The sequence below is a fragment of the Phaenicophaeus curvirostris genome, unplaced genomic scaffold, assembly GCF_032191515.1.
Source record: "Phaenicophaeus curvirostris isolate KB17595 unplaced genomic scaffold, BPBGC_Pcur_1.0 scaffold_75, whole genome shotgun sequence".
NCBI lineage: Eukaryota > Metazoa > Chordata > Aves > Cuculiformes > Cuculidae > Phaenicophaeus > Phaenicophaeus curvirostris.
The window spans coordinates 175,653-188,831 of record NW_027206697.1 but is presented as its reverse complement, the minus strand read 5'-3'; the positions used below and the strand labels follow the sequence as shown (position 1 = coordinate 188,831).

At 60.1% G+C, this 13,179-nt stretch overlaps 1 protein-coding gene across 1 annotated transcript in view; it reads left to right on the top strand.

Annotated features, from left to right (window-relative positions):
• BOP1 (BOP1 ribosomal biogenesis factor) overlaps positions 1-13,179 on the top strand; it is a 67,347-nt gene that overhangs the window by 52,894 nt on the left and 1,274 nt on the right. Inside the window, exons 4-14 of the mRNA XM_069882081.1 lie at positions 1,296-1,450; positions 2,522-2,639; positions 2,747-2,848; positions 3,118-3,330; positions 5,223-5,384; positions 6,401-6,481; positions 8,022-8,091; positions 11,075-11,207; positions 12,090-12,270; positions 12,365-12,653; positions 12,741-12,825. Of these exons, the coding sequence (XP_069738182.1) occupies positions 1,296-1,450; positions 2,522-2,639; positions 2,747-2,848; positions 3,118-3,330; positions 5,223-5,384; positions 6,401-6,481; positions 8,022-8,091; positions 11,075-11,207; positions 12,090-12,270; positions 12,365-12,653; positions 12,741-12,825 (1,589 nt within the window). The remainder of the gene's footprint in view (positions 1-1,295; positions 1,451-2,521; positions 2,640-2,746; positions 2,849-3,117; positions 3,331-5,222; positions 5,385-6,400; positions 6,482-8,021; positions 8,092-11,074; positions 11,208-12,089; positions 12,271-12,364; positions 12,654-12,740; positions 12,826-13,179) is intronic.

Below are 13,179 nucleotides of genomic sequence, written 5' to 3'. Positions count from 1 at the left end.
GTCCTTCCTGCACGCTCTGGGGCTGGGGACACCTTCCAAAGTCCATGTTTTGGAACGGCTTCGGAGGAGGCTCCAGGGATGATGCGAGGGCTGGAGAACCTCCCGTCCGAGGACAGGCTGAGAGAGTTGGGGTTGTTCAGGAGAAGGCTCCGAGGAGACCTTGGAGAGACCTTCCAGCACCTGAAGGGGCTCCTCTGGCCCCGTCCCAACAGCTCCATCTCCTTCTCCTGCTGAGGATTCCAGCCCTGGCCCCAACCCTCCAGCTGAGGTCTCCCCGAGAGGAGCAGAGGGGACAATCTCCTCCCTTGACCTGCTCACCTTGACCTTGGAAGCTCGCGAACCAAACCTCTCACCCCACTGTAAATCCGAGGTTCCCTCAGGGTCCTCCCCACCTCTTCCACCGCGGGGCAGCCCTCTCGCGTTTTGCTTCGCTCCTGCTGAGAAGCATCGATGAGCTGAACCCATAGGCTGAGGCCAACGGGATGAGGTTCATGCGTTGGGTCCCGCTCTTGGGTGTCACCAACCCCGAGCAGCTCCAGGGGTGGGGAAGAGCAGCTGGAAAGGTCCCTGGAGGAGAAGGACCTGGGGGGGTTGGTTGAACAGGAGCCAGCAGGGGCCCAGGGGGCCAAGAAGGCCGAGGGCATCTTAGCTTGGAGGAGAAACGACGTGGCCAGCAGGTCAGGGAGGGGATTTATGGACTCGGTGAGGCCACATCTCAAATCTGAGCTCAGTTTTGGGTTCCTCGCCCCAAGAAGGACCTTGAGGGGCTGGAGCGAGTGCAGAGAAGAGCAACGAAGCTGGGGAAGGGGCTGGAGACCACGAGGAGCGTGTGAGGAACCTGGGGGTGTTCAGCCTGGAGAAGAGGAGGCTGAGGGGAGACCTCATTGCTCTCTCCAACTCCCTGAGAGGAGCTTGTGGAACAGGGGACAGGACATTTCTTCGCCTGAAGGGTTCTCAGGCCCTGGCAGAGGCTGCCCAAGGTGGCGTTGGAGTCCCCATCCCTGGAGATGTTTGAAAACAGGGTAGATGAAGTGCTTAAGGACATGATCGTGGACAGGTATGGTTGGACTTGATGATCTCAAAGGTCTTTTCCAACCTCGGGATCCTACGATCTTGACTGCCAAGCACCTTCCTGGGCACTTCTGCTGCTTTTCAGTGCCTGGAGACGGGCGAGGAAGGTGGACATCTCTCAGCTTTCCTGTCCTCTCGTCTTCTTATCCAACCGGGACCCACCGGGGGCTTGAAGCGACGTCCTCTCCTTTCTCCTCATGCTTCTGCTCTCCTCTTCCTTCCAGGACATTCGCAACACGGTGGGGAACATCCCCATGGAGTGGTACCAGGACTTCCCGCACATCGGCTACAACCTGGATGGCAAGAAGATCTACAAGCCCATCCGGACCAAGGATGAGCTGGACATGTTCCTGGAGAAGATGGAGAACCCTGATTATTGGTGAGTGAGGAGGGGGAGGGCGCGCGATGCGATGAGTGTGTCCGCGGGGATTCCAACCCCCTCATTTCATGGAATCCTACGATGAGTTGGAATTCGAAGGTCTTTAAGAAGAGCTTTAAGATCTTCCAACACACGTCGTTCTGTGATCCTGTGGGTTGGGTTGGAAGGGGCCTTAAAGCTCAGCCAGTCCCACCTCCTGCCACGCGCAGGGACACCTCCCGCTGGATCGGGGGCTCCAAGGTCCATCCAACCTGGTCTTCAACATCTCCAGGGATGGGGCAGCCACAGCTTCCCTGGACAACCTGTTCCAGGGTCTCCTCACCCTCATGGAGAAGAAATTCCTCCTCGTGTCCAGTCTAACCCTGCCCCTCTCCAGTTTATCCCCGTTCCCCTCATCCCATCACTCCATGAGCTTGGAAAAAGTCCCTCCCCAGCTTTCCTGGAGCCCCTTCAGGTGCTGGAAGGTCTCTCCAAGGTCTCCTCGGAGCCTTCTCTTCTCCTGAACAACCCCAACTCTCTCCTCCTGTCCTGGGACGGGAGGTTCTCCAGCCCTCGCATCATCCTCGGAGCCTCCTCTGGCCCCGTCCCAACAGCTCCATCTCCTTCTCCTGCTGAGGATTCCAGCCCTAGCCCCAACCCTCCAGCTGAGGTCTCCCCGAGTGGAGCAGAGGGGACAATCCCCTCCCTCCGTGCTGGTCTCACTCTTTGGATGCAGCCCAGGACCCTGTTGACCTTCTGGGCTGTGGGTGTTGAGCTCACGTTGAGCTTCTCCTTGACCATCACCCCAAGTCCTTCCCCTCAGGGTTTCTCCCCATCATCCCCCATCCTGGATGGAAACCACGGATTGCCCCGACCCAGCTGTAGGACCTCACCCTTGGCCTTGTTGAACCTCCTGAGGTTCTCCCAGCCCCACGTCTCCAGCTTTCCTGGAGCTCAGGGCTGCCGACGCCAAGGCTGGAGACCTCCAGCTCTCCAGATGTGGCTCCTGGTCCGTGGGACTCAGGAGCCCCGCGGGGAGTTGAGGGTTGTGCCACCATCAAGGGTGACCTTGTCCCTCCTGGATCCCTGCAGGCGGACGGTCCAGGACAAGATGACGGGAGCAGACGTGAAGCTGACGGACGAGCAGGTGGAGCTGGTCCAGCGGCTCCAGAGGGGCCAGTTTGGGGATGTCCACTTCAATCCCTACGAGGTAGGGCCGCGGCGCGACCTCGGCGCTTCCTCCCAAGTTCTTGGGTTGTCCCAGGACAGGGAAGGGCAGCCCGGAACCGCGACCTCACAGCTCTTTTGTCCCCCCAGCCGGCCGTGGACTTCTTCACCCGCGAGGTCATGATCCACCCGGTGACGAATCGCCCCGCCGACAAGCGGAGCTTCATCCCTTCTCTCGTCGAGAAGGAGAAGGTGAGGGAGATGATGGTGCCCTCGGGTGAGCGAGGAGCGCGGAGCTGAGCTCTGGAGCTTCCGAGCCGCGGCTGTGACCTCCTCGCGTCCCAACGGTTCCTGCTGCAGCACGTGGTGTCCCCGTATCAAGCCTGTAGGTTCTTCGAAGCCTCCTAGGGTTGCAGAGCCGCGTGGAGAACCTTCCTTTCCATCCTCACCTCCCACGCGTCCTCCTTGCTGATCCTACGGGCTCCTGCAGCTCCCGGGGTTGACCTCTCGCCATCCCACAGGTCTCCAAGCTGGTCCACGCCATCAAGATGGGCTGGATCAAGCCCCGCAAGCCCAAGGACGACGCTCCGACCTACTACGACCTCTGGGCCCACGAGGATCCCAACTCCATCCTGGGGCGCCACAAGATGCACGTCCCGGCCCCCAAGATGAAGCTGCCCGGCCACGAGGAGTCCTACAACCCACCCCCCGAGTATCTGCTCAGCGAGGAGGAGGTAACGGGGTCCCGGGAGCTGCAGGGGGGAGCGATGAGGGCACGGGGAGCTTGGGTGGCGCTGAGGTCCAAGGAAGGAAGCGGTGGAAGGGCTGGAGACCACGTCACGTTGAGATGAGTTGAGTTGTAGAATCGTGGAATCGGGCAGGTTGGTGTCTCATGGACTGGCAAGGGGAGGAAGCAGCTCCAGGGTGGTTCTTGCTTGGTCAGGGGGATGTACAGAGGGTTCAGGAGTCCTGAGGAACCAGCTCCAGCTCCAGGATGGACCTTGCTTGGCTCAGAGTGATGTTTGGGGTTCAGGGGTCCTGAGGAACCAGCTCCAGGGTGGTTCTTGCTTGGTCACGGGGACGTGCAGAGGGTTCAGGAGTCGTGAAGAACCAACTCCAGCTCCTGGATGGATTTTGTTCACCTTGGTGGGGGGATGAGTGGGGTTTAGGGTTCCTGAGGAACCAGCTCCAGCTCCAGGATGGATCTTACTGGGCTTGGGGGGATGTGTGGGGCTCGGGGTTCCTGAAGAACCAACACAGGGATGGATCTTGCTCAGCAAAGTGGGATGTGTGGGGTTCAGGGTTCCTGAGGAACCAGCTCCAGGATGGATCCTGCTCAGCTCAGTGGGATTTGTGGGGTTCAGGGGTCCTGAGGAACCAGCTCCAGGATGGATCCTGCTCAGCTCAGTGGGATTTGTGGGGTTCAGAGTTCTTGAGGAACCAACTCCAGCTCCAGGATGGATCTTACTGGGCTTGGGGTGATGTGTGGAGTTCAGGGTTCCTGAGGAACCAACTCCAGGATGGTTCCTGCTCAGCTCAGTGGGATGTGTGGGGTTCAGGGTTCCTGAGGAACCAACTCCAGGATGGATCCTGCTCAGCTCAGTGGGATTTGTGGGGTTCAGGCTTCCTGAGGAACCAACTCCAGCTCCAGGATGGATCTTACTGGGCTTGGGGTGATGTGTGGAGTTCAGGGTTCCTGAGGAACCAACTCCAGGATGGTTCCTGCTCAGCTCAGTGGGATGTGTGGGGTTCAGGGCTCCTGAGGAACCAACTCCAGGATGGATCCTGCTCAGCTCAGTGGGATTTGTGGGGTTCAGGGCTCCTGAGGAACCAGCTCCAGGATGGATCCTGCTCAGCTCAGTGGGATTTGTGGGGTTCAGGGGTCCTGAGGAACCAGCTCCAGGATGGATCCTGCTCAGCTCAGTGGGATTTGTGGGGTTCAGGCTTCCTGAGGAACCAACTCCAGCTCCAGGATGGATCTTACTGGGCTTGGGGTGATGTGTGGAGTTCAGGGTTCCTGAGGAACCAACTCCAGGATGGTTCCTGCTCAGCTCAGTGGGATGTGTGGGGTTCAGGGCTCCTGAGGAACCAGCTCCAGGATGGATCCTGCTCAGCTCAGTGGGATTTGTGGGGTTCAGGCTTCCTGAGGAACCAACTCCAGCTCCAGGATGGATCTTACTGGGCTTGGGGTGATGTGTGGAGTTCAGGGTTCCTGAGGAACCAACTCCAGGATGGTTCCTGCTCAGCTCAGTGGGATGTGTGGGGTTCAGGGCTCCTGAGGAACCAGCTCCAGGATGGATCCTGCTCAGCTCAGTGGGATTTGTGGGGTTCAGAGTTCTTGAGGAACCAACTCCAGCTCCAGGATGGATCTTACTGGGCTTGGGGTGATGTGTGGGGTTCAGGGGTCCTGAGGAACCAACTCCAGGATGGTTCCTGCTCAGCTCAGTGGGATGTGTGGGGTTCAGGGCTCCTGAGGAACCAACTCCAGGATGGATCCTGCTCAGCTCAGTGGGATTTGTGGGGCTCAGGGCTCCTGAGGAACCAACTCCAGGATGGATCCTGCTCAGCTCGGTGGGATGAGGGGTCCTCCCAGCCCTGCTGAGCCGGGTTCTCCTCCATCCCGCAGAAGCTGGCCTGGGAGCAGCAGGAGCCGGCCGAGCGGCGGCTGAACGTGGTGCCGCGGCAGTTCGGGTGCCTGCGGGCCGTCCCGGCCTATCCTCGCTTCATCCACGAGCGCTTCGAGCGTTGCCTGGACCTCTACCTCTGCCCACGCCAGAGGAAAATGCGGGTGAGGACTTCTTCTACCCCAGCTTCCCCATCCCAGCTCTCCTGGGGATGGCTGAGAGTTGGATGGTTGAGAGCCTGGATGGCTCCCGACGCCACCCAGGAGACCTCAACGCTCCGGGACACAAAGTGCTGCTCCTGAAGACCTCTTGGTCCCATCTTCTCCCAGCACCAGACCCAGCTTGCTGGAAGCTCCTGAGCTGCATCGGGGCAGTGGTCGTGCTTCTAGAAGCCTCGTCCTGGGATTTCATAGAATAGTTTGGGTTGGAGGGGACCTTAAAGCCCATCCAGTTCCAAGCCTTTGTAGAAAGTCCTTCTCCAGCTTTCTTGGAGCCCCTTCAGGTGCTGGAAGGTCTCTCCAAGGTCTCCTCGGAGCCTTCTCTTCTCCTGAACAAGCCCAACTCTCTCCTCCTGTCCTGGGACGGGAGGTTCTCCAGCCCTCGCATCATCCTCGGAGCCTCCTCTGGCCCCGTCCCAACAGCTCCATCTCCTTCTCCTGCTGAGGATTCCAGCCCTGGCCCCAACCCTCCAGCTGAGGTCTCCCCGAGAGGAGCAGAGGGGACAATCCCCTCCCTCCCTGCTGGTCTCACTCTTTGGATGCAGCCCAGGACGTGGTTGGACTTCTGGGCTGTGGGTGTTGAGCTCACGTTGAGCTTCTCCTTGACCATCACCCCAAGTCCTTCTCCTCAGGGCTGCTCCCATCCCATCATCCCCTATCGTGGATGGAAACCATGGATTGTCCCCACCCGGGTGTAGGACCTTGGCCTTGTTGAAGCTCCTGAGGTTCTCCCAGCCCCACGTCTCCATCCCATCCAGGTCCCTCTGGGTGACATCCCCTCCTTCCCCTGTGGCAACTGCCCTGCTCACCCTGGTGTCACCTGTGAACTTGCTGAGGGTCCTGAGCGTGGGGTTTGTGCCCAGAACCTCCTGGGGGCCCCCAGGGCTGGTGGACCCCACGCGCACGGAGCGTCAAGTGCTGGTGGGGCAACCTGGTTGTGTCTCACTGCTTCCTTCTCGCAGGTCAACGTGGATCCCGAGGATTTGATTCCCAAGCTGCCGAAGCCGCGGGATCTGCAGCCCTTCCCGACCACCCAAGCCTTGGTGAGTGACTACGTGGAGCTGGAGGGGCTGCTGAGGACCCAGCTGCTGGTGACCAGCACCCCAGGACCTTTTCCACTTGGCAGTTCTCCATTTGCTCCTCTGCAAGCCTGAGGTTGGTGTGACCCAAGTGCAGAACCCAACGCTTGGCCTTGGGGAAGCCCATCCTGTTGGCCTCAGCCCCTGGACCCATGGCCAGAGCCCTCTGCAGATCCTCCTGCCCTCCAGCCATGGATCCAGATCCCTCTGCAGATCCTCCTGCCCTCCAGCCATGGATCCAGATCCCTTTGCAGATCCTCCTGCCCTCCAGCCATGGATCCAGCTCCCTCTGCAGATCCTCCTGCCCTCCAGCCATGGATCCAGATCCCTCTGCAGATCCTCCTGCCCTCCAGCCATGGATCCAGATCCCTCTGCAGATCCTCCTGCCCTCCAGCCAGGGATCCAGATCCCTCTGCAGATCCTCCTGCCCTCCAGCCATGGATCCAGATCCCTCTGCAGATCCTCCTGCCCCCCAGCCAGGGATCCAGATCCCTCTGCAGATCCTCCTGCCCTCCAGCCAGGGATCCAGATCCCTCTGCAGATCCTCCTGCCCCCCAGCCAGGGATCCAGATCCCTCTGCAGATCCTCCTGCCCTCCAGCCGTGGATCCAGATCCCTCTCTAGATCCTCCTGCCCCCCAGCCATGGATCCAGATCCCTCTGCAGATCCTCCTGCCCTCCAGCCATGGATCCAGCTCCCTCTGCAGATCCTCCTGCCCCCCAGCCATGGATCCAGATCCCTCTGCAGATCCTCCTGCCCTCCAGCCCTGGATCCAGATCCCTCTGCAGATCCTCCTGCCCTCCAGCCCTGGATCCATGGCCCGATCCCTCTGTAGATCCTTCCTGCCCTCAGACATAGCCACACTTGCACCCAACCTGGTGTCACAGGATCATAAAATAGTTTGGGTTGGGAGGGACCTTCAAGATCATCCAGTTCCAACCTCCTGCCATGGGCAGGGACACCTCCTGCTGGATCAGGAGCTCCAAGGTCCATCCAACCTGGTCTTTAACATCTCCAGGGATGGGGCAGCCACAGCTTCCCTGGACAACCTGTTCCAGGGCCTCCCCACCCTCATCATGAAGAAATTCCTCCTCATGGCCAGTCTAACCCTGCCCCTCTCCAGTTTATCCCCGTTCCCCTCATCCCATCACTCCATGACCTTGGAAAAAGTCCCTCCCCAGCTTTCCTGGAGCCCCTTCAGGTGCTGGAAGGTCTCTCCAAGGTCTCCTCGGAGCCTTCTCTTCTCCTCAACAACCCCAACTCTCTCCTCCTGTCCTGGGACGGGAGGTTCTCCAGCCCTCGCATCATCCTCGGAGCCTCCTCTGGCCCCGTCCCAACAGCTCCATCTCCTTCTCCTGCTGAGGACTCCAGCCCTGGCCCCAACCCTCCAGCTGAGGTCCCCCAGCTCATGGATACGGAGATTTACGAGAGGGTGCCCCAACGCTGATCCGAGCAGGAACACCTCTTGGGACTGACCCTCACCCCATTAACCTCTCCCTCTCCAGGTCTATCGTGGACACACCAGCCTGGTGCGTTGCCTCAGCGTCTCTCCCAGTGGGCAGTGGTTGGTCTCAGGTAAGTCCTTGCTCCTCAAACCGGGACGTTCCTGATCCCACCACCATCCTGGGTCCCCTGGAGGTTCGGAGCAGCCGAGCTACGGCCCCGTGTGAACATCAAGGATGCCACGAGATGCTGGGAGATGCTTCCAGTCGTCTCCACCGGCTCCGAGGGAACCCCAGGAGCCTCCCTGGGAGCCCTGAAGCTGCAGAAACAGGGAGCATGTCCCCATCCCGGTGCAGGGGACTCTAAATTGGGAGGAGGTGTCGATCTGCTGGAGGGTTTTGAGGTTCTCCAAAGGGATCTGGACAGGCTGGATCCATGGGATGAGGTTCACCAAGGCCAAATGGCGGGTCCTGCTTTTGGGTCTCACCAACCCCGAGCAGCTCCAGGCTTGGGGAGGAGCAGCTGGGAAGGTCCCTGGAGGAGAAGGACCTGGGGGGGTTGGTTGAACAGGAGCCCAGGGGGCCAAGAAGGCCAAGGGCATCTTGGCTTGGAGCAGACCCGGCGTGGCCAGCAGGTCAGGGAGGTTCTTCTCCCTCTGGCCTCAGCCCTGGGGAGACCGCTCCTCGAATCCTGGGGTCAGTGCTGGGTTCCTCGCTCCAAGAAGGACCTTGAGGCTCTGGAGAGAGTCCAGAGAAGAGCAACGAAGCTGGTGAGGGGGCTGGAGAACAAGAGGAGCATGTGAGGAACCTGAGGGTGTTTAGGCTGGAGAAGAGGAGGCTGAGGGGAGACCTCATTGCTCTCTCCAGCTCCCTGAGAGGAGGTTGTGGAGAGGAGGGAGCTGGGCTCTTCTCCCAAGGGACAGAACAAGGTGGAACGACCTCAAGCTCCACCAGGGGAGGGTCAGGCTGGACAGCAGGAAGAACTTCTTCTCGGAAAGGGTCCTGGGGCCCTGGCAGAGGCTGCCCAGGGAAGTGGTGGAGTCACCTTCCCTGGAGGGGTTTAAAAGACTTGTAGACGAGGTGCTGAGGGACATGGGTTAGTGGCAGACAGGAGTGGTTGGACTCCATGATCCAAGAGATCTTCTCCAACCTGGTGATTCTCTGGTTTAGTAGCAGATATGGATGGTTGGACCTGATGATCCAAGAGGTCTCTTCAAACTTGGTGATTCTGTGATTTAGTGGCAGGTAGGGATGGTTGGACTTGATGATCCAAGAGATCTTCTCCAACCTCATGATTCTCTGGTTCAGTGGCAGGTAGGGATGGTTGGACCTGATGATCCAAGAGGTCTCTTCAAACCTGGTGATTCTCTGATTTAGTGGCCGATAGGAATGATTGGATTTGATGATCCAAGAGATCTTTTCCAACCTGGTGATTCTCTGGTTCAGTGGCAGGTAGGGATGGTTGGACCTGATGATCCAAGAGGTCTCTTCAAACCTGGTGATTCTATGGTTCAGTGGCAGATAGGGATGGTTGGACTTGATGATCCAAGAGATCTTCTCCAACCTCATGATTCTCTGGTTCAGTGGCCGATAGGAATGATTGGACTCGATGATCCAAGAGATCTTTTCCAACCTGGTGATCCTATCATTCCATCAAAGTCACGTGGCCTCCAGAAGGCTCCGTGGGTTTTTCCAGCCGCTCGCGGGGACCCCACCCAGCAGCTTCGCGTCCCTCGCTCCCCGCGGTGGAGAAAGTGAGGAGCCGCCGGAGGAGGAGCGACGGCGGTGCCGTGCGCCGCCCGAGATTGAGAGCAGATGGCACTTGAAGAGCCTCCAAAAGCACATGTGCTTTTTATAGCCTTGGAGTTTCCGAGCCGCCGGCTCCCGGTGGCCGCGGTGCCGGCCGGTTGCTCAACGTGGAATTCTTGGCCGCGGGCTGGGAAGGCGGCTGAGCTCAAGCCTTAAAAATAACTCGACCCGCGGCGACGAGCTCACGCCGCTGGTATCTTCTCCCACCGCGTCCACCCGGCGGTGCGGGAGCCGCTGGAACCTCGCGTCTGGGATGGAGCCGAGCCGAGGAGAGCCGGGAACGCGGCCAGCACGGCAGCTGCGCCGGGAGCCGCCGGCGCGGGGAGGGAGGGAGGGAGCGTGGAGAGGGGTGAGAGATGTCCTCTCGGCACCGACCCCGGGCACGTCTCGCTGGGGGTGGCTCCGGAGCTGCTGTTGGGCACGAAGCTGCTTTGGGATGGTGGGAGCTGCTCCTTCACGAGGGCTTCGGAGAGGCAGAGAATCATGGAGAGTCACCAGGTTGGAAGAGACCCAGCGGGTCAACGAGTCCAACCGACCCCATCAACCACTGACCCGTGGCCCTCAGCGCCGCGTCCACCCGGCACTTAAACCCTCCAGGGAAGGGGACTCAACCCCCCTCCTGGTGCCTCCACCAGGACCCCAGGACCCTCTCCATGAAGAAGCTTTTCCTGATGTCCAATCTGAACCTCCCCTGGTGGAGCTTGAGGTCGTTCCACCTCGTTGTGTCCCCTGGGAGAAGAGCCCAGCTCCCTCCTCTCCACAAGCTCCTCTCAGGGAGTTGCAGAGAGCAATGAGGTCTCCCCTCAGCCTCCTCTTCTCCAGGCTGAACCCCCCCAGGTTCCTCACACGCTCCTCGTGGTCTCCAGCCCCTTCCCCAGCTTCATTGCTCTTCTCTGCACTCGCTCCAGCCCCTCAAGGTCCTTCTTGGGGCGAGGAACCCAAAACTGACCCCAGATTGGAGATGTGGCCTCACCGAGTCCATAAATCCCCTCCCTGACCTGCTGGCCACGTCGTTTCTGCTCCAAGCCAAGATGCCCTTGGCCTTCTTGGCCCCCTGGGCCCCTGCTGGCTCCTGTTCAACCAACCTTGGAGGTCCTTCTCCTCCAGGGACCTTTCCAGCCAGCCTTCTCCTCGTCTGGAGCTGCTCAGGGTTGTTGAGCCCCAAGAGCAGGACCCAGAATTGTCCTCGTTAACCCAAGTGAGCGAGGCTGCTCCTTCCCGAGGGTCGAGGACGTGTCTTTGAGGTCCCAGCACCGCGTCCCCGCGGGCGCCTGGACCCTCCCGTCCCACCCCGTCCCGTCCCTCAGGCTCCGACGACGGCTCGGTGAGGTTCTGGGAGGTGTGCACCGCTCGCTGCGTGAAGACCCTGCCCGTGGGCGGCGTGGTGAAGAGCGTCGCCTGGAACCCCAACCCCACCCTCTGCCTGGTGGCCGTCTGCGTGTGAGTGTCCCTGGAACACAGGGGCCACCTCAGAGGTCCCTGGACCTTCATACATGGTCCTCATGTCTCATTCCTCCTCTTATGGAGGAGCTAGTCAGTCCCTGGGACACTTGGGCCACCTCAGAGGTCCCTGGGCCACCTCAGAGGTCCCTGGACCTTCACTTGGTGGTCCTCACTTCTCATTCCTCCTCCTCCTATGGAGGAAAGGGACACTTGGGCCACCTCAGAGGTCCCTAGACCTTCATTTGCTGGTCCTCATTTCTCATTCCTCCTCCTGTGGAGGATCTAGTCAGTCCCAGGGACACTTGGCCCACCTCAGAGGTCCCTGGATCTTCATTTCATGGTCCTCGTTTCTCATTCCTCCTCCTGTGGAGGATCTAGTCAGTCCCAGGGACACTTGGCCCACCTCAGAGGTCCGTAGACCTTCATTTCATGGTCCTCATTTCTCATTCCTCCTCCTCCTATGGAGGAAAGGGACACTTGGTCCACCTCAGAGGTCCCTAGACCTTCATTTCATGGTCCTCATTTCTCATTCCTCCTCTTATGGAGGAGCTAGTGAGTCCCAGGGACACTTGGGCCACCTCAGAGGTCCGTAGACCTTCATTTCATGGTCCTCATTTCTCATTCCTCCTCCTCCTATGGAGGAAAGGGACACTTGGTCCACCTCAGAGGTCCCTGGACCTTCATTTCATGGTCCTCATTTCTCATTCCTCCTCCTGTGGAGCATCTAGTCAGTCCCAGGGATGCTTGGGCCACCTCAGAGGTCCCTGGACCTTCATTTCATGGTCCTCCCTCCCCGCGGCCGTGTCCCTGGTGGCACGGGGCTTCCGGAGTCGTTTCTCCTCCTTGGTGGAGCCCTGATCTTCTCCTCCCCTGCCGCAGGGAGCGCTCGGTGCTGCTGGTGAACCCCTACCTGGGGGACAAGCTGCTCTCCGGGGCCACCGACCAGCTCCTCGAGTCCTACGAGGCGCCGGAGGAGGAGCGAGTCCAGCCCGTGCAGTGGTTGACGCCCAACGTTGAGGAGCACGCCAAGGGCGTCCGCTTGATCATCCAGCACGGCAAGGTGGGAACCGGGAGGCCGTGGGTGGTGGGGGGACGGCCCGGAAGGGTTGATGATGGGTCTGAGGCGCCGTCTCCTCCTTCTCCGCTCTCCCCAGGCCCTCAAGCAGGTGACCTGGCACGGCAAAGGCGACTACTTGGCCACCGTCGTGTCCGACAACAGCAACATGCAGGTCCTGATCCACCAGACCAGCAAGCGGTGGAGCCAGAACCCCTTCCGCAAGAGCAAGGGGCTGGTGCAGCGCGTGCTCTTCCACCCCGTCCGGCCCTACTTCTTCGTGGCCACCCAACGCTACGTCCGCGTCTACAACCTCCTCAAGCAGGAGCTCACCAAGAAGCTGATGGCCAACTGCAAGTGGGTGTCCAGCATGGCCATCCACCCGGGAGGTAGGTGGCCCAGAGGAGCTGCTGGGTCTCCCGAGCTCTTCCTGGGGTTTGGTGGTGGCCTCAAGGATCCCGTCTTCTCTTTCCCAGGTGACAACATCATCTGCGGCAGCTACGACAGCAAGCTGGCCTGGTTTGACTTGGACCTCTCCACCAGGCCCTACCAGCTGCTGCGGTGAGCGCCGGGCTGGCCTGCAGCTCCTCCTTGACCTGCTCCCAGCCCCACCAAACCCCACGGAGACTCTGCTCGTAGCTCTTCCTTCTCCCGGGAAGACGATGGAGACGTGGCCACGTGGCCATGTCTCGCGTCTCCCGTGAGAGGGATGGTCCTGAAGGTCCCTTCCAACCCAAACTGTTCTATGATTGCTCCCTTCCAACCCCAACTATTCTATGATCTCCTTCAAAGGAGGATGCTGGGACCTCTCGAGCTGGTCCTGCTCCACCATGAGTGGCAATGGTGGAGCCCATCTGCTCCAGGTTCTTGGCCTGGGGCTGGACTGGACTGGGAGGGCTCCTGGGGTTCTAGGGT